The sequence below is a fragment of the Trachypithecus francoisi genome, unplaced genomic scaffold (assembly GCF_009764315.1).
Source record: "Trachypithecus francoisi isolate TF-2019V2 unplaced genomic scaffold, Tfra_2.0 Lachesis_group18, whole genome shotgun sequence".
NCBI lineage: Eukaryota > Metazoa > Chordata > Mammalia > Primates > Cercopithecidae > Trachypithecus > Trachypithecus francoisi.
This window is the reverse complement of record NW_022681463.1, coordinates 16032579-16058260: the sequence shown is the minus strand read 5'-3', so window position 1 is coordinate 16058260 and position 25682 is coordinate 16032579. Positions and strand designations below refer to the sequence as shown.

Sequence of the window (25682 nt, the reverse complement as noted above, 5' to 3'; positions counted from 1 at the left end):
TAAAAAATTAAGATCTCCATGAACAGGCCAGAGATTATCACTGTTAATATTTTCGTAGATGCTTCTAAAAAAAGTATCGATATATTATTTTTTGTATAATAATACCACTAGACCATTTTGCACTTACTATTTAGGAACATCTTTCCAAGGTGTGAAATATTTTTCTACAACCTGTTTCTTAATGTTGAATATTATTCCATTTTTATGGATAGAACATAATTTACCCATTTCCCAATTGGATATTCATATTGTTTCTAGTCTTTTCACTATTATAAACAGTGCTGCGATGAGCATTTTTGTAGCAAAATCTTTGTGCTCATTTATGATAATTACTTTGGGCTAAATTTCTAGAAATGGATATCTTGGATCTGTGTTGCAACCTCCACAGACTGCAGTCTTTTTATATTTCATTCACAATTACATTTACTTTTGTTACACAGGGCACCACTTTGATTTCTGTTAGTGCTCTGATTTCTGTTCTGTTTGTGATTGTGTATGTCTTTTACTTGAAATCCACCATGAAGGTGAACATTTCTTTGAACTGTGGCACTATATGGCAATGCAGTGTAGTCAGTTGTGCTTGCAGTCCGGATTATCAGAGCTTGCATTCTGGTTCTGCTGCTCACTAGCCTCTTCTTGCGCACTGTTTCAGTGTACTCTGCCTCACCTTTTATTCTATTTCTACAGAGTCCCATTTGGTGTATAAGCTGGTTTGTTGTTCTTATTTCTCTGTTCCTCCTGTGGAGAGCTTCTTTTCTGTGGCCACTCTAGACCATTGAGGATGGAAGCTGATGGATAAAAATGCTGCCCTGTTCCACCTGAGATGGTAGTTGAGACACATTCACCAGGCTTCTTAGAAAGTCCTGTAGGTTCCAACACCCGTCAGAAACATCTGTCACTCATGGCGATCGCCTACTTGACAGTGCCCTTCTTTGGACTCTTCCTCTGTTTCCCTCCCTGTGTCCTTCACCACTGCTCCCTGGGATCATATCCCAAAATAAAGTACCTGCCTGTAAGCCTTTGCCTCACCTTTTACTCTCGGGGAACCCCAGCTAAGACATTTTGTTGTCATGGATAGGTATTCTCCGAGTCACATTTTTGTCTTCCGTATAAATCTGAGAAGAGTAATGTCGACCTCATAGGGTTATTTTGAGGATTAAACCATGTAATTCATTCATTCACCACATAGTTACTGAAAGGCAACTGTGTGCTAAGTGGTGGCATTCTGGCTATGGGGATATTGGCAGTGAGCAAGACAGCTAGGACCCTATCTTCATAGAGTTTACCTTCTGATGAAGGAGACAGACAAAGAAGCAAACAAAGAATTTCAAGTAGTAAAGAATGCCACAGAGTAAATTAACCAGGATGACGCACTCAAAAGCAAAAAATCACGATTGAAGGCCACTCTGGGGAGGTGCTGTTTGAAATGAGGACTGAATGATGAGGATAAGCTGGACATGGGAAGAACATTTTGGGTAGAGAGAGTAACAGGCACATAGGCCCTGTAGTGGAGTGGCAGGAGCAAAGTAGCACACATAAAGTGTCATGCTAATGCCTCCACTTCCTAAGGGCTTAATAAATGTTGGTTGGCATTAGTAGTTACTAGTTGGTTATATTAGTAATTAATAGTAGAGGTTAGATCAAAGGGATAGCCCATTGTTAACAAATAGCACTAAGTGGTCAGTTTAGCCTTATGGGTTGATGACAAATTGATTTCATAGAATAAGCAGTAATTGGGCAGGATGAGAATGGTTTCATAGTATACTTTAACTTGTTGATATGGTAAATTACACTGATTTGTTTCGTATTCCCCGGATAAGCTTTCTTTGGTCATGATGTATTTTTATATAATGCTAGGTTTGATTTACTGATGTTTTGTTGAGAATTTTGCATCTGTTAATATGTTAATAAAGTATATTGGTCTAATTTTTGCCTTTTAATATCTTTATCTGGTTTTGCTAACAGCGTATCATTGGCTTCATAATGTGAGTTGGAAAGCGTTCCCTATTTTTCTGTGTTGTAAAAGAGTTTGTGTGGAATTGGTATTTAAATGCTTGGTAGAATTCTCCCCTGAAGCCATCAGGCTTGGAGTTTTCTTTGTTGGAAGCCTTTTAACTATAAATTCAATTTCATAATATCTATAGGACTGTTTCAGTTATCTATTTCTTCTTGAATGAGCTTTGGTAGATTGTGTCTTCCAAGAAGTTTGCCTGTTTCATCTAAGTTGTCAAATTTATGGGTATAAAGTATTTCGTAACATTCCCTTTCAAAAAAAATCTAGTTGTGATAAATTTTAGTAGTGATAAGAAATACATAATATAAAACTTACTATTTTAACTATTTTTAAGTGCACAGTTCAGTGACATTAAGTACATTCACATTGTTGTGCAACTTCTTATTGTCCTTTTAGTGTCTCTGGGATCAGTAGTGATGCCCCTTCTTTATTCCTGATATTGATAATTGTGTCTTCTCTCTTTTTGTCCTGATCATTTCTGCTGGAAGTGTATCAGTTTTATTGATCTCAGATAACCAGCTTTGAGTTTCATTGATTTGTCTCTATTATAGTTTGGTTTTTCCATTTCATTGATTTCTACTCTTAATTATTTTTTTACATCTGCTTGCTTAGGTTTTAATTTGCTCTTTTTCTGTTTTTTTTTTTTTTTTTTTTTAAAGATTGTAACCTACACCATTATTTGAGACCATTTGTCTTCCTAATATAAGCATTTTTATGCTACACTTTCCTCTCTAAGCATTGCTTTAGCTACAGTCCACAAATTTTGCTTGGTTGTGCTTCAGTTTTTAATTCTGTTTTAAATATAGTCTAATTTCCTTTGTGACTTTCTCTTTGACCCAGATATTGTTTAGAAACGTGTTGTTGAGTTTTCACATATTTGGGGGATTGTCCATCTTTCTGTTGTTGGTTTCTAATTTTTTTGTGGCCAAGGAGCATGCTTTGTATGATTTTAATTCCTTTAAATTTTTTGAGGAATCTTTTATGCCCAGAATATAGTCTATTTTGGTGAATGCTCCATCTGCACTTGAACAAATGTGTAACTTGCTGTTGTTGGGTGGAGTGTTCTATGAATGTCAATCAGGCCAAATTGGTTGATAATGTTTTTCAGGTCTTGTATATCCTTACTGATTTTACTAGTCAGCTTGGGCTGCCATAACAATATACCACAGACTGGGTGGCTTAAAGAACAGAAATTAATTTTCTCACAGACCCAGAAGCTAGAAGTCCAAGCTCAGGATCTTGGCAAGTTTGGTTTCTCCTGGGGCCTTGCAGGAGCCTGCTGCCTTCTAGCTGGGTCATCACATGGTCTTTCCTTTGTGTGTGGGAGCATCCCTGGGTCTCTCCTTTTTCTTATAAAGACATGTCACATTGAATTAGGGCTCCATCTGTCCTTATGACCTCACTTAACCTTAATTCCCTCTTTAAAGGGCCTCTCTCCAAACACAGTCAACATAGAGCTTCAGCATACCAATTTGAGGGGGTCACATTCAGTCCATAACAGTGATTTTCTGTTTACTTGTACTATCAAATTACTGTGAGAAGAGTGCTGAATTCTCCAATTATGTTTGTGGATTTATCTATGTCTCATTTCAGTTCTATTAATTTTTGCTTCATTGAAGTCTTTTCTCAGCTCTCAGATTCTATGATTCTCTGTGTACCCCCCACCCAATGTTTTAATTATGAAAAATTTCAAACATGCCACAAAGTAGAAAGAGTGGTACTCTGAACACCCATATACCCACCACCTAGATTCTACAATTAACATTTTAGTATGTTTGCTTTAGCAAATATCAATCCCTCTATTTATTTGATCAGTACCATATTATTTTTAAAATGCATTTCAAAGTAGATTATAGTCATATTTTCTCTAAACACTTAGATGTGCATTGTTATTAACCAGAGTTTAAGAATTATTTAAAGGTTTTTTTTGAGTTAAAATTTTTATGTGGTAAAATACAAATCTTGAGTTGATGAGTGAATCTTATTGTGTATAATGATACTGTATACTTATCCTGTGATGTGCAACTTTTTGGATATTTGTGTATTATTGCTTTCCACATAGGTTTTTGAGATCTGACTTCTGCTCATCTTGAGAGGAATACTTAATGGTAATTATCAGATCTGTATTTTTAGGGGTTTGTTTGGTCCTGGACAGAATTAAAATGGTTGTGTAAACAGGGTCAGTTATTAGTTCAGTAAGTATTTGCTTATATTTAGTTTTAATTTTTAATTGTGGTAAAATGTACATAATATAAAATGTACAATCTTAACTATTTTTGTGTCTAGTACGGTAGTATTAAGTACGTTCATATTGTGCAACCGATGTCTGTAACTCTTCTCATCTTGCAGAACTGAAACTCTGTATCCATTAAACAACTTCCCATTTCCCCCTTCCTCCCCTCCGCTATACCCTTCCTCTGGCAACCACTTTTCTACTTTCTGCCTCTGTGAATTTTACTACTCTAGGTACTGCAAATAAGTGGAATCATATAATATTTATCTTTTTGTGACTGGCTTATTTCATATGGCATAATATCCTCAAGGTTCATACATGTTGTTGCATGTGCCAGTTTCCTTCCTTTTTAAGACTGAATTGATCACCCTTATATGTGTGTGCCACATTTTGTTTACCCGTTTATCCATCCATCTGCCGGTGACACTTGGGTTGCTCCCGCCAGTATTTGAGCACCTCCTTCACATCACTCCACTTTTGTTTAACAAACACTCTTGACTGCCTTTACGTGCCAGGTCCTGTTAGAGGCATGAGGGATGCTGCAACAGGGAATGTACCAGACAAAGCTGCTGCCCTAAATAAGCTTGTGTTCTAGTGGAGACTGAAGGTGGGGGAATGGACAGTAGACCAAGAAATATATTTCCTTGATTCTAAAATGCATTTGTTCCCACATTTTAATGATTCTAAAGTTGGAACGCGGCCTTATAATTGATGATGTCTTAGAATTATATTTGGCAGCGTTTATTTTTTAGTGGCCATAAAAATAATGGTGTATCAGTTTGAATCATAGAGTTGATGAATCACTATTAAATCCACTGTTAAGTACTATGAAAAAAGCGGGACAAAGGATAAGGTGACATTTGAGCAGAGCACGTGTTTAGTTTAAATGATGTGTTTTCATAGCAGGACATCATCCCTGAAGGAGGCAGTGTGTTGATTCACATTTGGCACAAGCTCTGACCCCAGTGTGAGCTGGTAGCACTTTGCAGACTGGTTATTTTCAGTGACACTGGTAGAGAGGAGAGAGACCTGGCAGGTGAAGGCTTGGGGACGCATTTTGCTAGATGGGCCCGGATCTTGTAGGTGGGAAAGACAGCATGTCCGGAACTTAGTCAGAGCCATGTCAGCAACTGCCAGCAGTTCTTCCAGTGGCCCAGAACAAAACTTAGTTTTATTCCTGACTTCTCCATCTGCCCATACACCCAGTCAGTCAGCATATCCTGTCTGCAGCACCTTCACAACATATCCCAATTCCGACCCCCCTCTTCATCTCCACCTCCACCCTGCTGGTTTGAACATCCTCCTTTCTTCCTTGGATTCCCTAACAGCCTCCTAACTGGTCTCCTATCTTCCACCCTTTCCTTGCTGTAATTTCTTCTCAATTTAACAACCAAAGTGATCATTTAAAAACATGTCCAATCATGTTACTCCTCTACTGAGACCTCCCCAAAGCACCCTGCACATCCAGAGGAAAGGTTTTAAAGTCCTCATAATAGACTGTAGGGCTCTCGACTGTTTTCTCCCATCACCACTTCTTTGACCTTAGCTCCCTCCCTGTGTGCCTCATGCTCATTCTGCTTTTGCCGGTTGGCAGCCTTATCATCTCTTAATCATGTTGAGCATGTTTTCATCTCAAAGCATTTGTACTTGCTTTTTTTCCCACCAGGATCACCCTTCCCTCAGTTATCTACAGGGCCTACATCTTCAGGTCTCTGCCCAGATCCACATGACAAGAAGGTCTTCCCTAACCAGGTTGGATAAGACGGCACCCCTCCTTCCCCACCAGCAGTGGGCCAAGTTATGCTGCAGTAGCAAACAACTCTGAAATATCAGGAACCCGAGACAACAAGGCTCACATCTCCCTGCTGTTCCATCTCCATTGCGAGTTACCTGGGAGGGGTCCACTCTACACTGTCGTCAGCCCCGGGAGCTGGCTGATGGCTACACTACCATCTTGCACATTGGCAGATGAAAAGAGCAAGAATGATTCCCTGGCTCTAAAAGGGTCCTCCTGGAAGTGACATAGCTTTCATTTACTTGGCCAGAGCAAGTCACATTGCCATGCCTCACTTCGTTTGGGAGTAGGGGTGGGGGGCAGTCCTACCATGGGTTTGGGAAGAGACAGGAAATATGTGGTGAATAACAAAGCCACAGGTTTTATTTTCCCTAGTTCATTTTGCGTAGGATTTATTTCCATCTGACATAATGTATATCTACCTTGTTTTGTTTGTTGTTGCTTTTCTCTCCTGTCTAGACTCTAAACTACAAGACTAGGGACTTTGTCCACAGTTTATTGCTGTGCTTCAGGACCTAGAATAATGCATGGTACAGCATGGATGCCTACTCATATTTAGAGAGTGATTGAGAATACCAAAGCAAACCACTCATTTATTCATTTGGTGAATGCGTTGGCAGTTTGGTATTCAAGTTGGGAATGTGGATTAGGGAGATTTGAGAGGTTGGAGAGGAAGAGATGGTGTGAGATAAGAAGTTGTAGAGCAGATATACTAGAGAAAATCAGTGGAAACACTCGTAAGTGGAGAGTGTCACCTTGAGATTTGAGACCCAAGAATTTGTGGTGAAATCTTGTAGCTCAGCTCTGTGACTTTCTCCAGTCATGTTGAGTTGCTCAAACTGGCAAGGAAGAGGAAGGAATGACGGGGCCCATTGCAAAAGGACAAGTGGAAACCCAAGTTGAAGGAAACATGAATCAAGCTGCCCCTTGCACTTACATCACCCCTGCTCCATCTTCAGTCCTGTCAGAGTCACAAAGGAGCTTGTCTTTAATGGGGGAAGCCTGGGGTGTTGTGATGGTGCTGGTGGTAGGAGCAATATTCTCTATATTCATTCTTTTCTTTGTTTTTTGAGATGGAGTCTCGCTTTGTTGCCCAGGCTGGAGTGCAGTGGCACAATCTCGGCTCACTGCAACCTCCACCTGCTGGATTCAGGAGATTCTCCTGCTTCAGCCTCCTGAATAGCTGGGATTACAGATGCCCTCCCACCACGCCTGGCTAATTTTTATATTTTTGGTAGTGACGGGGCTTCACGACGTTGGCCAGGCTAGTCTCAAACTTCTGACCTCAGGTGATCTGCCGGACTTGGCCTCCCAAAGTGCTGGGATTATAGGTGTGAGCCACTGCGCCCGGCCCTATATTCATTCTTTTATTGCATTTTCTTCTCGTGACACTTTTGAGGTAGATTCTTGTCTCCATTTTACAGATGAGGAAAATTGAGGCTGAAATGGCTCAAGAAAGGATTTAGGTTGGTTAGGCTCATAGTCATGGTACTCTTCTCTACTTTTGAATTACTATGCAATGAGGAACTCGGTTAAATTTTAGATTCCTTGGAGCCTTGTTTGCATTTTGGTCATGAAGAAAGTGTGCAGCCACTTTACTAATGGTTGCAGTTTAGATGCTCGCAAGACCTTACCAGAGAGGAAATAGTTGGGCTATTTTTATATGCTTAAACAAGTACAATAACCACAATGTCAACTGTAACTGGTAAATTCGCCCCCAGGGAATTTCTTATGAATAAGATGAAGGTGCACCTCACAGAATCTGAGACTGTCCCCATCAGTGAGGCTTTTCTGTGATATTGCCTGTTAATGATCTGGACATTTCATCTGTGCAAGGGACGATGCTAGGATTTATGATGGATATAGAGAAGAGTGAGGCATGTGGCCTCCCTTCAGGAATCTTTATTGTAGTTGGGATAGCAAAACTGTACAAACCCTGGCTGCTCACAGTAGTGTGTGGGAACGAGGGTGCAGAGTGGGGGAAAAGCCCTTCAGGCTAAAATGGTTCACTCAGGCTGATGGAGGAAAGTAGAAACAACTGTTATTTGAAGGCTGCATAAGATTTAGATAAGGGAATATCTGTGCTAGTAAGGAAGGCATTGATGATATTTGGGGATTTAAGTCTGGAAAAAATTTCCAAAGGCATTGAAACAGAAAGCAACATGTTCAGGAGGTAGTGAGCTGTGTGGTTTGATTGCAGCAAAGGCTCCTGAGAACAAAGCAATGGAGGTTGTGCTGAGGAGGCAGGAGGCCCAGAATGTGGGGAGGTCTGGACAACCAGGGACAGGGACTTGTCATTTGAGCTTGAAGGTCATACCAAAGTGACCACATTGCAGCCTTGTTTTAGGAAAGAGTATACACACACACACACACACACACACACACACAGTCCTTCCTTTGCAAGGTGATGCAGGACCGTAAAAATGACTGTGCAAGTTGAAACCAGGCAAAGCTATTTTAATAATCAATGGGGAAAATTTGGATTGTTCCGTGATTTTTAAAAATTTTTGTTGAAAGAATGCTTTGTTAAAACTTTAGACTTTCTCTTATATAGTTATAAATGCATAGGGAAATGAAAAAATAGTAAAACAGTATACTGTAATTTATTAAAAACATTAGCGACATTGAGAATTAAAGTGTTTTGTTTCTTTGTAAGAAACTTCCAAAGAGCGATTTGAGCAGTGTTTGCCTTCTTCCTATTGTGTAACTTATGGGGAGTATCTCTATGATACCTTGTGACTTGTCATACGCCTTTCTGAGTTTGGCTGAGTTTCCATTATTTTATTCTCTCTGCTTTCAATGTGACAAAATATCTCTGAGAGTTTCCTTAATATGTAGATTTTTGCCAGCGTCACTTCCCCAGGGACATCACAATCACTATTTTACTGTACTATTGCTTCTCCAGCAAATTATCACAAACGTGATGGTTTAAAACAAAAGAAATATGGCCAGGCACGGTGGCTCATGACTGTAATCGTAGCACTTTGGGAGGCTGAGGCGGGCGGATTGCCTGAGCTCAGGAGTTCGAGACCAGCTTGGGCAACATGGTGAAACCCTGTCTTTACTAAAAATACAAAAACATTAGCTGGGCGTGGTGACGTGCGCCTGTAGTCCCAGCTGCTTGGGAGGCTGAGGGAGCAGAATCGCTTGAACCTGGGAGGCGCCAGAGGTTGCAGTGAGCTGAGATCACGCCACTGCACTCCAGCCTGGGCAACAGAGCAGGACTCTGTCTCTTCAATAAACGAATAAATAAATAAATAAATAAAAATGAATTTATTATTCTACAGTTTGGAGGCCAGAAGTCCAAAATGGATCTCACTGGGAAAAAATCAGGGTGTCAGCAGGGCTGCATTTCTTTTGGAAGCTCTGAGAAGGAATCTGTTTCTTCGCCTTTTGTAGCTTTTTGAGGCAGCTCACATTTCTTGACTCATGACCCAATTTTATCGTCAAAGCCAAGGGTGATTGGTGGACTCTTTCTTACATTGTCACTCTGAAACTTACTCTCCTGCCTCCCTCTTGCATTTAAAAGGACTCCTGTGGGCCAGTCCAGCGGCTCACGCTTGTAATTCTAGCATTTTGGGAGGCCAAGGTGGGTGGGTCATGAGGTCAGGAGCCTGAGACCAGCCTCGCCAATATGGTGAAACCCCGTTTCTACTAAAAATACAAAAAATTAGCTGGATGTGGTGGCACGCGCCTATAGTCCCAGCTACTCGGGGGGCTGAGGTAGGAGAATCGCTTAAACCCGGGAGGCAGAGGTTGCAGTGAGCGGAGATTGTGCCACTGCACTCCAGCCTGGGCAACAGAGGGAGACTCTGTCTCAAAAAAAAAAAAGAAAAAAAAAAGACTGTTGTGATTGCATCGGATCCAGCTGGATATCTTGGATATCTTGGATAATTTCATCTCAAGGACATCTGGTTAGCAACCTCAATTCTGTCTGCAACCTTAACTCCCACTTGCTGTGTAATCCAACATAGTCACAGGTTCTGGGGATTAGGACGTGGACCTCCTTGGGGAGCCAGTATTCTATCACAGTCACCTTCCTGTTGGTAAGTTCACCTTCACTGAGTTTCTCTAGCTGCCTACCTTGAATGGTGGCAGTGTCAACATTCCCGTGGTTTGATATTTCTTTTATAACCTGATAACATTTGATTCAGATTTCACTTTCAGCACTATTACTTTTTGTTTCTTTGCTGTATACTTTTTTTTGTTGTTGTTTTTGAGATGGAGTTTCTCCCTGTCATCCAGGCTGGGGTACAATGGTATGATCTTGGCTCATTGCAGTCTCTGTCTCCTGGGTTCAAGTGAGTCTCCCACCTCAGCCTCCCAAGTAGCTAGGACTACAGGCATGCCACCATGCCCAGCTACTTTTTATATTTTTAGTAGAGACGGTTTTGCCATGTTGACCAGGCTGGTCTCAAACTCCTGACCTTAAGTGATCCATCCGTCTCAACCTCCCAAAGTGCTAGGATTATAGATGTGAGCCACCATGCTTGGCCCTCTTGGTTGTATACTTTCATGTTTATTGACTAGTTCCTTCTTTTGATGATATATTTTTGTAAAATGTCACATGAATTTATCATTGGAAGATGAGGCAACACAACAGCATGCTTCACTGTCTGTGCATGAATGAAATAACAGCTGCCTAGTGACCAGTGACTGACAGACTTGGAAAGAAGTGACATACATGATTGGTTGCCCGTCATAATGCACATCTTATTGACATAATGATCTACGTACTGAAGAGCTGGTGTTATTTTACCAAATCATGGTAACTGAAGTCTGTGCCTATTAGAGCTATGCAGAAATGAGGAACTGCCAGTGTGTGTATTTTTGTACCATGTCTACATGTGTATTTATATAGGTTAACGTGTGTTACTTGTTTTTTTAAAAAAGAAAATTGGGAGTTAAGATAAAAGTTATTAAAAGTGTGTATCTATGGGAGTGGGTTGGGGGTATAGGATAGAGGAGATAAATAACTGAAGTGAAAGTAAACCTTTGTTTTTCATAGTTTTGGTTTTTGAACAATGTAAATATTTAACATATTCAAAAATTTTAACGGAGAAAGAAGCAAACTTTAATAATGAATGTAAACAGAAATAAACAAATCTGAGTGTTATAACCACTAGGGATCTAAAAGAATTATTTCAAGTAGCTTTTGAACACAAGACCCTGTCCATCCTTAGTTGAGATATATATACACATAAACACACTCTAAGGACCAAAAAAGAAAAAAAAAATCTTCAAAGATATTTTAAACTTTGCCCAGTCGGCTTAATGAATAGGTTATTATTTGTAATGATACTGATATTGTAATATTAAAATTTTATGTATAACCTAGGATAAAGCAAGCAGGTAACTATTAATAATTAAGAGAGAAAAGACAGAAATGCAAAGAGCTTAGGAAAAAGCGCTGTAGGCCAGGCATGGTGGCTCACAGCTGTAATCCCAGCACTTTGGGAGGCCGAGGCGGGCAGATCGCTTGAGCTCAGGAGTTCGAGACCAGCCTGGGCCATGTGGTAAAACCCTGTCTCTACAAAAAAAAAAAAAAAAAAGGCCGGTTGTGGTGCCTTGCCACTGTAATCACAGCTACTTGGGAGACTGAGGCAGGAGGATTGCTTGAGCCTAGGAGATGGAGGTTACAGTCAGCTGAGATCACACCACTGCACTCCAGCCTGGGCAACACAAGGAGACCCTGTCTCAAAAAAAGAAAAGAAAAATGGCACTGTAGTGTTAAATTGTTAAATTTGAATAGGAAATATCATTATGAATCATGATTTCAAAAATATATTTTCTAGCTCTGATTACTGAAAGAGCTAGAAGCATTGGGACCCAAAATGACACTGAGCACATCTAGTGCTCAGATTTGGTTTCTTTTTTTTTTTCTTTCTTCTTTTTTTTTGAGATAAAGTCTTACTCTGTTGCCCAAGGTGGAGTACAGTGGCGCGAACTCAGCTCACTGCAACCTCCATTGCCCGAGTTCTAGCGATTCTCCTGCTTCAGCCTCCCAAGTAGCTGGGATCACAGGCACGCACCACCATGCCCAGCTAATTTTTGTATTTTTAGTAGAGACAGGGTTTCACTATGTTGGCCAGGCTGGTCTCAAACTCCTGACCTCATGATCTGCTTGCCTTGGTCTCCTAAAGTGCTGGGATTACAGGCATGAGCCACTGCGCCCAGCCTCAGATTTGGTTTCTAAAGGCCGTTTCCCAACATTCCCTAACAGGGATTCTTAGAGAAATTCTAGGTCTTGGGCAGGACGGGTACAGGTGAGCCTAAAGCAAGGATAGCTGGGGCAGACAGAGCAAGTCATTGAGGGCTATGGTTGAAAGACCACAGGAGCTGGTCAGAGGGCTTCCACCTGGACAGTTTGAACATTGGAAAAAGAATGCAACTGATTGTAACACATTGATTAAGTAAAAATCCATGAGTGTAGGGTGATACCGAGATACAAGGAGAACGAAGACAGAAGGCCAGCTAAGAAATAGAAAAGTAATGACACAATTATCAAAATTATTATTATGTAACCCCCAGCGTAAGTCTTAAATGTAAACTTTTTCACAGTAAAAGGATGGGAGAAAACAACTATATGAAGAGAAAAAAAAGGCAATGTTTTTGGTTCCTATGAAGCTTTAGTATTTCATTATTTGATGGAAATCTCAGTCATGTTTTTGTAACCAAATCTGCTGGTACCACTTGAATTCTCAAGACTAGTCTTTTGATACTATAAATATTACAGGGTTATTTTATTATTATTATTATTTTCAGTTGCAAGATTTAATAGAGTGAAAACAGAGCTCCCATACAAAGGGAGGTGCAGGGTTATTATATAAAGTAATTAATTATTTCCAAGGAAAACATGTTATTTCAGCGGTTTTCCTAGATTGAGATTCACTTCCTTTTTCTGAGCCCCCATCATGGGCCGGACACTGTGCTAGCCATTTCTACATGCATTACCTCACTTCTTTCTAATTCTAACCCTGAGAATTAGGTCAGATGAGGTGAATGAAGCTCAGAGAGATCAGATACTGTGTCCAATGGCAAGCATCAGTAAGTGTGAAAATGAGGGTTCCAGACCAAGTCTTCTGGGCCCCAGGTCCTTTCCCTTCTCATAGCTCTTGTTCTGTCCCATGGATTAGCTCAGCAAGTAGCTTGTTGAAAACAAGGGGCTTGTTTTCAGGGTCTGTGAGAGAGGAAGGCATGAAAATACAAAGGTGGAACCAAGGAAGACCAGAGGGAGAGAAGAGCTACTTAGATGTCTCACAATAGTGTACATTTTGATTAAATGACATGCTTGGAGGAAATGTTCCTGAGTAGGTAAAAGCTGATATTTTGTTCTATTGGAAAAAAAAAGTAAGCTAGAAGAAAACATAATTTGCTTCTTTTTTTCTCTCATATCAGAGGGAAGAGAGAAGACATTTATAGTTTCTAAAATACCCTTAGTAGTATAATTCTGTCATACTTAATATGTAAATGACTAGATCAAGGAGGAAGAGGGACGTGACTGCTTTTGGTACAAGGCAAAGGTCACACTAGCTTCTCCTGGAAAACTGACCTGGGCTCCAATTGTACTCATGGTGGAAAATCTCAGGAGGCCACTGCCATCAGCAGTGTTAACACTTTTAGCCTCGTTTAATTTTTTAAAAACAAAACACCTAGGAATCAATTAACCGAAGTGTAATATATGTACAAGGAAAACTATCAAACACTGATGAAAGAACTTGAAGAGGACACAAAAAAATGAAAGGGTATTCCATGCTTATGGTTTGGAAGAATTAGTATTGTTAAAGTGGCAATACTACCCAAAGCAATTTACAGATTCAATGCAATCCTCTTAAAATATCAACGACATTCTTCACAGAAATACAAACAAACGAAAAAATTCGTAAAATTTATATGGAACCACAAAAGACTCTGAGTAGCCAAAGCAATCCTGAGCAAAAAGAACAAAGTGAAGTATCACATTACCTGACTTGAAAATATACTACAGAGTAACCAAATCAGCAGGATACTCACATCAAAACAGATGCATGGACCAGTGGAGCAGATTAGAAGATCCAGATATATATCCATGCATTTGCAGCCAAAAAAGATGCCAAGAACATACAATGGAGAAAGAACAGTCCCTTCAAAAAAAATTGTTCTGGGGCCAGGTGCTGTGGCTCATGCCTATCATTCTAACCCTTTGGGGGCTGAGGCGAGAGGATCACTTGAGGCTAGGAGTTTGAGAGCAGCCTGGGCAACATGGCAAGACTCTATCTCTCCAAAAAAAAATTAGCCAAGTGTGGTGGCTTGGGCCTGTAGTCCCAGCTGCTAGGGAGGGTGAGGTGGGAGGATCACTTGAGCCCAGGAGTTCAAGACTGCAGTGAACTGTGATCATGCCACTGGACTCCAGCCTGGGCAATAGAGTGAGACCCTGTCTCAAAAAAAATTGTGCTGGTAAACCTGGTTAACCATATGCAGAAAAATGAAAGACCCATATTTCTTACTGTATATAAAAATCAAATCTAAATGGATTAAAGACTTAAGTCTAAGACCTGAAACTGTGAAACTACTAGCAGAAAATGTTGGAGAAATGCTCCAGGACATTGGTCTGGGCAAAGATTTTTTTTAATGTAAGACCTCAAAAGCGCAGACAGCCAAAGGAAGAATAGACAGATGGGATTATGTCAAACTAAAAAGCTCCTGTTGCACAGCAAAAGAAACAGTTAACAAAGAGATAACCCACAGAATGGGAGAAAACACTTGCAATACTTGCAGATTAATCCATCTGACAAGGGATTAGTCACCAGAATTTGTAAGGAGCTCAAACAACTCAATAGCAAAAACCCAAATAATCCAATTTAAAAGTGGGCGAAAGATCTGAATAGACATTTCTCAAAAGAAGACATACAAATGGCCAACAGGCATATGAAAATGTGCTCAACATCATTGATCATCAGAGAAATGCAAATCAAAACCACAATGAGATATTTCACCCGAGTTAGAATGGCTTTTATCAAAAAGACAGGAATAACAGAGGCTGGCTGCTGGGCACAGTGGCCCATGCCTGTAATCCTAGTACTTTGGGAGGCCAAGGCAGGTGGATCACCTGAGGTCAGGAGTTCAAGACCAGCCTGGCCAACATGGTGAAACCCCGGTCTCTACTAAAAATACAAAAATTAGCTGGGCATGGTGGCGGGTGCCTATAATCCCAGGTGTTCAGGAGGCTGAGGCAGGAGAATCGCTCGAACCTGTGGGGCCGAGGTTGCAGTGAGCCAAGATTGCACCACTTCACTCCAGCCTGGGCGAAAGAGCAAAACTCTGTCTCAAAAACAACAACATCCAGCCTGGGCGACAGAGCGAGACTCCATCTCAAAAAAACAAAAACAAAAACAACAACCAAACAAAACAGAGGCTGGCCAGGATGTGGAGAAAGGGGAACCCTGGTATACTGTTGGTGGGAATGTAAATTAGTACAGTCATGATGGAAAACAGTATGGAGGTTCTTCAAAAATAAAATAAAATAAAACTATCATATGCTCCACTACTGGATATATATTCAAAAGAAAGGAAATCAGTATATCAAAGAGATATCTGCACTTCCATGCTTATTGCAGCACTATTCACGATGGCCAAATATGGAATCAGCTGAAGTGTCCGTCAGTGCAGATGTGCGCCACCATGCCTGGCCCTCTTTGTTGTTATACTTTCATCTTTGTTATAGACTAGTTCCCTCTTAAGTTTCCGATGAATAGAAAAATATGGATAATGGATAAAGAAAATTTTATGTATGTGTATATATATGTATATATAATATATATACACATACACACACAGTGAAATATTATTCAGCCATAAAAAGAATGAAATCCTGTCATTTGCAGCAGCATGGATGGAACTAGAAGACATGTAAGTGAAATAAGCTAAGAACAAAAAGACAAAGATTGCATGTTCTCACTTACATATGGAAGCTAAAATAGTGGATCTCATGAAGATAGAGAGTAGGTTGGTGGTTATCAGAGGCTGGGAAGGTTAGGAGGGAGAGGGGGATAAAAAGAGGTTGATTAATGGGTACAAATACACACTTAGAAGAAATAAGACTTGGTGTTCAGTAGATCAGGAGGGTGTCTGTAGTTGACACTAATCTATCGTATGTTTCAAAATAGCTAGAAGAGAATAATTCAGCCTAAAGAAAAGAGAGATATTTAAGATAATTAGCTGGGCTGGTTGCTGTGGTCCATGCCTGTATTCCCAGCACATTGGGAGGCTGAGACAGGAGGGTCGCTTGAGCCCAGGAGTTCGAGACCAGCTTGGCCAACATGGTGAAACATGGTCTCTACTAAGAATACAAAAATTAGCCAGGCGTGGTGGCATGTGCATGTAATCCCAGCTATGCAGGAGGCTGAGGCAGGAGAATCGCGGTGAACCTGGGAGGTGGAGGTTGCAGTAAGCCAAGATTGCGCCACTGCACTCCAGCTTGGGTGACAAAATGAGACTCTCTCTGAATATGATTGTATGAATGTATCAAATTATCACATGCACTCCCAAAATGTGTTCCCTAATAGGTATCAATTAAAAAATAAAATTAAAAATGTATTTTTACATATGTATGAATTTTGTGCATGCTCAGGAGCTAACTGGCTGATTTGATAGAAAACATACTTCTCTGTTTCTTTACACTTGGGTAGCCATTTTCTCAAAGGTGTTCTATGGAAGTTCTGGCTGTAAACTTGGTCTCATTTAAGAGCCAACTGCCAATGAAGCCCTGCTAGGGCATTCTGCTTGTTTCCAGTGTCTTTTGATCACTTACTTCCCGAGGTTGATGTTTTGAAAGTGGTGTTAGAACCAAATTTCAAAGTTTCTGAACTTTGTCTTCATTCTGATTTAAAAGAAGTGAATTCTCCCGCTTTTCACCCATGTGGTTTTTTAAATCTTAGGAACAATCATTCTGAAAGTGGTTTCCTTTTTCCCTCCAGACAAGGCGCCTCTGTCGAAGAGCCTTCTGCTGGTCCCCAGTGCCGTCTCCCTCCTGCTAGCCCTCCTCCTGCCTCACTGCCAGAAGCTGTTTGTGTATGACCTCCACGCGGTCAAGAACGACTTCCAGGTGAGCTCTGCCTCTTTGGCCCCTTGGACTCGAGAGAGGACAGTTTTTTTTTTCTAGATTTGTTTTTTCTTCTTAGATGTGCTTTTCTTCCTGCTATTAGTTCCTCAAAGCCCCCAATTTGTAAGAAATATTTATTATTAATATTTCATTAAGTAACTTTTCTAGTTGTATTTATTGATTTTTCAGCAAAGCAGATAATAATGAAGCAATGGCAGTATTTCCTTTTATTAGGTACCTTTATTTTCAGTTTCACTTTTTATTTAGAGAAGTGCAACTTATAACTTCAAGGGAATTAAAAACAATGTTAAATCTTTTTTTTTAATGCCCAGTATGCATACTTAGCTTTGCCAAAACCTTGTCTCAATTTGAATGTTTGATGAGAGGAGCTAGGCTCTGTCAGCTGTATCAGATTATGAATTTATGATAACTTTTATGGTGGTGGTTAAATGAAGTAAGAGATTTATCTTGAGTTTCTGCTGTGGGAAAGAGCAGAAGTGCTTTTCAAGGTTTCTGGACTGATCTTGTTGAAAACACTGGTGCTGGCTTCTTGTCTATGAATTGGAGTTAGTGCACATTCTGGTATATGACTGCCACCCTTTCTTTGCTAAACACTTGGCTAGCCCATTTAAAGCATAATAATCCATTTCTTGAACACTGACACCTTTTCTTCATAGTCATGTAATTAATACCATTGCTCAGATTGGCTTCACCAACTTCCTGTGCAGGTCTTTCAGTTATTTATCCGTATTACTCATTTGTCAGAAGGTAGTATAGCTTCTGTATTATTTCAGTTGCTATAATGCAGTCGTTCTCAACCCTGGACACACATTAGAATCACCTGGAAAAACTTTAGAGCTCTGTCTGCATATCTATACTTAAGTGAAGGTATAATTTATACCTAGATTTACATAAACCCACTATCTCACCCCAGAACAACTGAGTCACAGAGTCTGGTGGTGGTACCTGGTCATTGCCGTACATTTAAAAACAACCCCCCGGGGATTCTAGTGTATGGCTGGCTTTGAGGACCACTAATGTAAGGGCCCCCGGGCCTTGGGTTGATACCTTCCTAATTTCTGGAGTTAATTTGGTTCGTTGGGCTAAACTCACTCTGTGGACATCTGTGCTTTAAAGGTGGTGACCTGCTTGGATGGAAGAGGACCGACCACCCTTCTGTCCAGGAGTGGAAATAGCCACTTCCACATTAACGCTGTTAAAACACCTAAGAGGCTGTCAGTGTATATTCATGAGAGAGATGGGAGTTTCAGTTCTGCCTGGGGAAATCGAAACACACACATACATGTAAGAACGTGATTCTGTAGGTCACAGGTGTACATGACTTCCTTGGGGGGTGATAAAGGAAGTAGGCACCAGTATTGGGGGAATACCTCCGGAGAGTCTTAGGGATGTGAGCTTTCAGTTTGGTCTGAAAGAAGGGATGACTGTTCGTTAGCAATGAAGAGAAGGAAGGGCACTTTACTTCAGGAAGCAACATGAATTTCAAACCTTTAGGAGTGGGGTATAGGAAGCATGCTTTGAGGCAAACCCAGGCTTTGAGGCAAACCCAGAATTAGATTGGAGAAGTCCAGGAGGTCTCAGATAATGAAGGGCTTTATTTTGTAAGTTCTGAACCTCCAGATTTTGGCAATTAATGCAGAGGTACAATCAGGTTTCTTTAGGTTGAGTTGCAGAAGCAGTGCTTTGCTGAGTGCAAGCCTGTAGCCAGTTACCAGTCTTTAGGGGACATTCACCTATATAATAATATGCAGTGGTTCATTCTTACACCAGCTCTCATAGTTTTGTGTCCTTGAGCATCATTGCAACACATAAATTATTTAAAACTGTAGCTAGCAGCTTTATTTTCATTAACTGAAGAAAAATGGGGTTTTGGAAATGCAGTTTGTTATATCTTAGTAATTACAAAGTTTCAATTTCCTTAATCCCCAGATGTTCTTAGTGGCTGTCAGAGCTTATGCCTGAGTAGAGTGTTTTCATTGTAATATTAAATGTGGGGATAGAGGACTTGGAGCTGCCTCTTACGGTTTTTGAATCTGGTGTTCTGCGGAGATGACAGTCATCATCATCTGCCATTGGTAAAGTACTTTGTGCTCTCATGTGTACTGCCTCATTGATCATATTGATAGAGGTATATGCTACCTAAAGTTTCAGTGTGACTCTGGTACTGTTTCTCCTTGAGCCCAGCTATGGCCTCAGCACAGCCTTGTAGGCAGCCATCCCCAGGTCAGCTGGGCTGGCAGGTGAAATGAACTCTGGTGGCCAGTACAGTCACGACAAAGACTCTGCCTGGTGTCTTGCTTGGAGTAGAGACATATGTGAAATGTTTTGACAGTTGATATGGTCAGACTTCTCATTTGTATTCTTATTTCTGTTGGCAAGAGCACAGATTGTATGACTTTAGACAGATAGTTTCTCTGTGCCTCTTTTTCCTTAAGACAGTTGGCTGGATGTGATGGTTCACACCTGTAATCTCAGCACCTTGGGAGGCCAAGGCTTGCGAATGGATTGCTTGAGCCCAGGAGTTCAAGACCAGCCTGGGCAACATGGCAAAGCACCATCTCTACAAAAAATACAAAAATTAGATGGGTGTGGTGGTGCACACCTGTAGTCCCAGCTATTCAGGAGGCTGAGGTGCGAGTATTGAATCAGTCCAGAGGGTTGAGCCTGCAGTGAGATGTGATCACGTCAGTGCACTACAGCCTGGGCAACAGAGTGAGACCCTGTCTCAAAAAAAAAGAAAAGAGTTAATATTACCAATGTTCGCAGCAGCATTATTCACAATAGCAAAAAGGTAGAAACCCAAATGCCTATTAACAGATAAATGGATAAACAAAATGTGGTGTATACATACCATAGAATATTATTCAACTATAAATGAGAATGAGATTGATACATGCTTTACTATGAACCTTGAAAATACTATGCAAAGTGAAATGAGCAAATGCAAAAGGACAAATATGTGATCTTACTTACATGAGGTTTCAAGTATAAGCAAATTCATAGAGACATTAAGTAGAATGGTGTTTCCTGGGGCTATGGGGAGAGGGAACAGGAAATTAGCATGGCGTTTCTGTCTAGGATGATGAAGAGTTCTGGAAATAGATAGTGGTGATGATTGTACAATATTGTGAATTTGCTTAATACCACCGAATTGTATACTCAGTAGTTAAAATTACAGCTTTTGTATCTGTTTTACCACAATAAAAATACAAAGAAAAATTGTCATTAATATTTGTTTTACTTATCTCATAAGGTCATTGTGAAGGGGAAATAAGATTAGGATGTTTTCAAATGTCATTGGGATTATCTTTAAAAATCTGAAAAATGTTTAAGCAGACTCAAAAATAGGCTTTTGAGTAGCTTTTTTTTTTTTTTTTTGGTATGTCCCCTTATATGTTTTTACACAACCGGAAGTTGGGTGAAACAGTGATTTAAATAAACTAACATTTCAAACCTAGTCATATTTAGCAACAGTTGCCATAAATTACTTTGCATAGTTGCTCTGAAGTAGGTTGATGATTAAAATTAAGCTCAGAAATGTATATTTTTGAGTTTATATCTAAGTTGTTTTTCAGTTACACCTTTGTCTTATTCAGTAGCATAATAATGAACATTTGTTAGCCTTTCATTCTGGCTTACGTATATAATTTTTTAAAATCTTACTAAACACAATCCTAAAATTTCTTTTTTTTTTTTTTTTTTTTTTTTTTTTGAGACGGAGTCTCGCTCTGTAGCCCGGGCTGGAGTGCAGTGGCCGGATCTCAGCTCACTGCAAGCTCTGCCTCCCGGGTTTACGCCATTCTCCTGCCTCCGCCTCCGGAGTAGCTGGGACTACAGGCGCCCGCCACCTCGCCCGGCTAGATTTTTGTATTTTTTTAGTAGAGACGGGGTTTCACCGTGTTAGCCAGGATGGTCTCGATCTCCTGACCTCGTGATCCGCCCGCCTCGGCCTCCCAAAGTGCTGGGATTACAGGCTTGAGCCACCGCGCCCGGCCCTAAAATTTCTTATAGGCAGTTTTCTGTTATCTTAATGAGAATATGTTTTCTTATAAGCACAAAAAAATTCAAGTACCTTTCGTGCCACTGTTGGAAGGAATTTTTACTGTGAGAGACTTGAGCTCAGAGAACATACATGTATAATGTTCCTTTTGTGTGTGCATTATGATTTTGTTTAGACTATTAAAAATAGACAGTATAAAAATAACAAATTTGCTAAGGAAGAGATCCGAACAAATTTTACTCTTGTTTGTTGTTCTTTTTTAAATCCCCATCTAGATTTGGAGGTTGATATGTGGAAGAATAATTTGCCTTGATTTGAAAGATACTTTCTGCAGTAGTCTGCTTATTTATAATTTTAGGATATTTGAAAGAAGATATGGAAGCAGAAAATTTGCAGTAAGTTTTTATGTCTTTTGTCTTTGCCACTTAGGCTATAGAAAAAAATTTTGTTTAAATGGATTTTACTTTGTTAAACTTGGTGTTATTATTTACAGTTTTTTAAAAATTATACTATTCTGTGTCTGATTTGAGGCATATGGACATTAACCAAAGAAAATTTTAGAATAGCATAATAATAATAATAGTGATAATGATAATATATAGTATTAGTTGTGAACAGCTAATACAAATTTTAATACTTTGACTTTTAATAAAATTATTTATTTTGCTTAGTGGTTTGTGTTTTACTTGTTAAAAATATATCTTCAACCTACTTAAAAATTATGGATGTTAATACATTTGAGCAATATGGGTTTACTCTGCCGATTTTCGAAAGTCTATTTTAATAAAAACAATTAATTTTGAATATATATACACACACACACATACATACAAATACATACCTCTGAGCTGATTCTAGCTGAATAAATGTTAGTTTATTTTTAGGAGACTCATCTTTATAATTTTTCTGCTGTTTTATCTTGTAGTCCTTTTTGCTGGGTTCCTGGGTTTTGTCAGCCTTATTTGACTTTCTCCTCGTCGAAGCTATGCAGTATTTCTTGAGCATCACTGCAGCTAGTAATTTGCCTTCTGGATTGTAAGTAGCACTTAAAGATTGACTTAATTTAGAACGACTTGAATGTGATTTAAAGTGTTATTATATGTGAAAGTCAGTAAAAGAATATTTTAAACTTTTAGATATAGTAAAATTGATTTTATATGTAAAAAGTCTAATCTATGCCTACATTTTTATTATGTTCTTGAAATATAATCAATTTTATATTCTTTCTTTAAAATTTATTTTACTTTTTTTTTGAGACAGAGTCTCGCTGTGTCACCCAGGCTGGAGTGCATTGGTGTGACCTCGGCTGACCACAACCTCCACCTCCTGGGTTCAAGTGATTCTCCTGCCTTAGCCTCCCAAGTAGCTGGGACTACAGGTGCGTGCCACCACGCCCAGCTAATTTTTGTAGTTTTTAGTAGAGATGGGGTTTCGCCATGTTGGCCAGGCTGGTCTCAAACTCCTGACCTCAGGTGATCCATCCTCCTTGGCCTCCCAGAGTGCTTGAGCCACCGTGTGAGCCACCGCGCCCAGTCACATTCTTTTTTTAGCTTTGAAATTTTGTGTTTTAGAGAATTTTAAGTGAATTTCCTATTCTGATCCTGATAGAATTAGTTTTGTGTGTTTTTATAGTGAAATGTGTCTTTGTAATTTTATGAACTAAACATAAAAATATAGTTTAATTAGATTAGGAAACAATTAATTTGTATGAAGTTAGGCTTCTGAAGCATAATTTTTAAAAGCTGATAATGTTTTATACGTTTCCATCAAACATAAAGCCAGTGTATAGGTTATAACTTTGTAGACAACCTGCAGTGGCCAACCCACTCAGAATTTGTATGCTTTCATATTGCGTTGATCTTCTTTTAAAAAAAAAATCATGTATTAGTGTGTGAAATAACTAGATTCTGGGAGCAGAGTTGACAGAGCGAGACTCCATCTCAAACAAACAAACAAACAAACAAACAGGCCAGGTGCGGTAACAGCCCGTAATTGATGGTAGCAAAGCTTCAAATATGGGCTCACGCCTGTAATCCCAGCACTTTGGGAGGCTGAGGTGGGTGGATCACAAGGTCAGGAGTTCGAGATCAGACTGGTCAATATGGTGAAACCCCGTCTCTACTAAAAATACAAAAATTAGTCAGGCATGGTGGCGTGCACCTGTAGTCCCAGCTGCTCAGGAGGCTGAGGCAGAAGAATCGCTTGAACCTGGGAGGCAGAGGTTTCAGTGAGCTGAGATCACACCACTGCACTTCAGCCTGGGCGAAAGAGTGAGACTCCGTCTCAAAAAACAAAAAACCCCCCAAAAACCATGTATTAGTGTGTGAAATAATCAGAATCTAGGAGCGGAGTTGTTAGCACATGTAAATGACCTCCAAGCATCTGAACGAAGTATCTGAGACACTATTTGGGAAATGAGATAGTATGAAATATAGATACCAGATATTTAAAATTCTGTGTGTACTATCTTCAGTCTTTTAATTTTAAATATGTGTTTTGAGAACTATTAAGCTACTGTATGTATCTTGATTCAATTCACTTTGGATCCCTATTTTAAAATTATAATTAGTGTTCTAATAGCTTTCGTACCTGCGTTGTTAATATTTACAGTGTAACTCCCTTTTGTGAATTATAATTGCTGTGAATATCCATGAATGTTGACCTTTAGCTGTTTTAATAATGTATGATTCTGAATAATGTTTGAATGGAGACATAAAATTCTGTGTCAGAATTAGCATGAAGTTTGAATTCCACAGGTGGTCGTTGTAATTAGACTGAGAAGTTAAAGTTGAGTATTCTGTTATTGGGGAAAATAGTGTTGACATCAGGAATGATTCCACGTTGACTCAGGGAAGCAGCAGCATTGCTAAATCATAATTTTTCCCCAAAACATCTCCTATCAGGCCAGTTCTTTTTCGTTCCCTGTATAGCCTGCTGAGTGATGGGAGGTGTGTGTGTCTGTGTTAGAATGAACTTTGGAGCTGGATAGTAACTTAGCATTAATTCTTATTTACACTGTCTCCCTGTCTTCTTTTTCCTGCTGCACATAGAGTTGAATGACAGTAGAACTTTTGTGTTCATTTAATTATGGAATCCTATTAACTTGTGCATAAAAAGAAGATTGATTCAATTTTGAAGTTGGCGGGAATATTTTTGCTTACTCTCAGAAGAGGGAAGGGATTTACCTACTTAAATCTCAGTTTGGCCGGGCGCGGTGGCTCAAGCCTGTAATCCCAGCACTTTGGGAGGCCGAGACGGGCGGATCACGAGGTCAGGAGATCGAGACCATCCTGGCTAACACAGTGAAACCCCGTCTTTACTAAAAACTACAAAAAACTAGCCGGGCGAGATGGCGGGCGCCTGTAGCTGGGAGGCTGAGGCAGGAGAATGGCGTGAACCCGGGAGGCGGAGCTTGCAGTGAGCTGAGATCCGGCCACAGCACTCCAGCCTGGGTGACAGAGCGAGACTCCGTCTCAAAAAAAAAAGAAAAAAAATCTCAGTGTGTAGCAAGAGTTACAAACTTGAATAAGTTGAAAAGTTATAGCATCCCCTTTGAAAGACACTATAAATGTTAATTCAGCCATCTCCTGAATAAGAATATATTTCTCTTCCTTTTCAAGTAACAAACATTATAGTATATAGTATGACTTTTTTAAATCTTGAGGCTTTCTCAAACGTAGACTTTTTGGAACACAATAAACTTTGTATTCTGTAAATATATCTCTTAAAAACATTTTTATTAGTATTACTTTTTGGTAGAGAAAAGGTTTTGCTATGTTGTCTAGGCTGATCTTGAATTCCTGGGCTCAAGTGATCCTCCTTTCTTGGCCTCCCAGAGTGCTGGGATTGCAGGTGTGAGCCACTGTACCCAGCCACAGATATATCTTTTATTGATGATAGCAAAGCTTCAAAAACTAAAGAGAGGAAACTACTGTTTTTTTTTTTTTTTTCCCAAATCAGTGTACTTCATGGACACAGGGAGGGGAACATCACACACTGGGGGCTGTCTGTGGGTGAGGGGCAAGGAGAGGGAGAGCATTAGGACAAATACCTAATGCATGCGAGGCTTAAAACCTAGATGATGGGTCAATAGGTGCAGCAAACCACCATGGCACATGTATACCTCTGTTTAACAAACCTACACATTCTGCACATGTATCCCGGAACTTCAAGTAAAATGAAAATATGTGCTTTACAGCTTTCAATGTTTTTCGCCTAACATCTAATACTTTTCTTTCCCATCAGTACCAAATTTTTCTGCACTCTTCTACAGTTCTTTACTTCCTATTTAATTCTCTCTTTTTTTTTTTCTTCACCTCACCACTACAGGAACTTCTCTTATAAAGGTCACCAGTGGCCACCTAATTTCTAAAGCCGCTGGCCATCTTCTTTAACCTTTCAGTAGCACATTAAATGCTTTTAACCTCTCCTTATTTCATGAAACCACCTGCTCTCTTGAGTCCCGCACACTGCTCCTTGCTAGTTCTTTTTGACCTTAGTTACTGCGTGCAGCTCTTTTCTCAAACTTTTTGGACTATC

At 39.8% G+C, this 25682-nt stretch overlaps 1 protein-coding gene across 1 annotated transcript in view; it reads left to right on the top strand.

Annotated features, from left to right (window-relative positions):
- UBAC2 (UBA domain containing 2) overlaps positions 1 to 25682 on the top strand; it is a 184710-nt gene that overhangs the window by 20920 nt on the left and 138108 nt on the right. The window contains exons 2-4 of the mRNA XM_033177364.1: positions 16998 to 17125; positions 21419 to 21538; positions 22069 to 22178. Of these exons, the coding sequence (XP_033033255.1) occupies positions 16998 to 17125; positions 21419 to 21538; positions 22069 to 22178 (358 nt within the window). The remainder of the gene's footprint in view (positions 1 to 16997; positions 17126 to 21418; positions 21539 to 22068; positions 22179 to 25682) is intronic.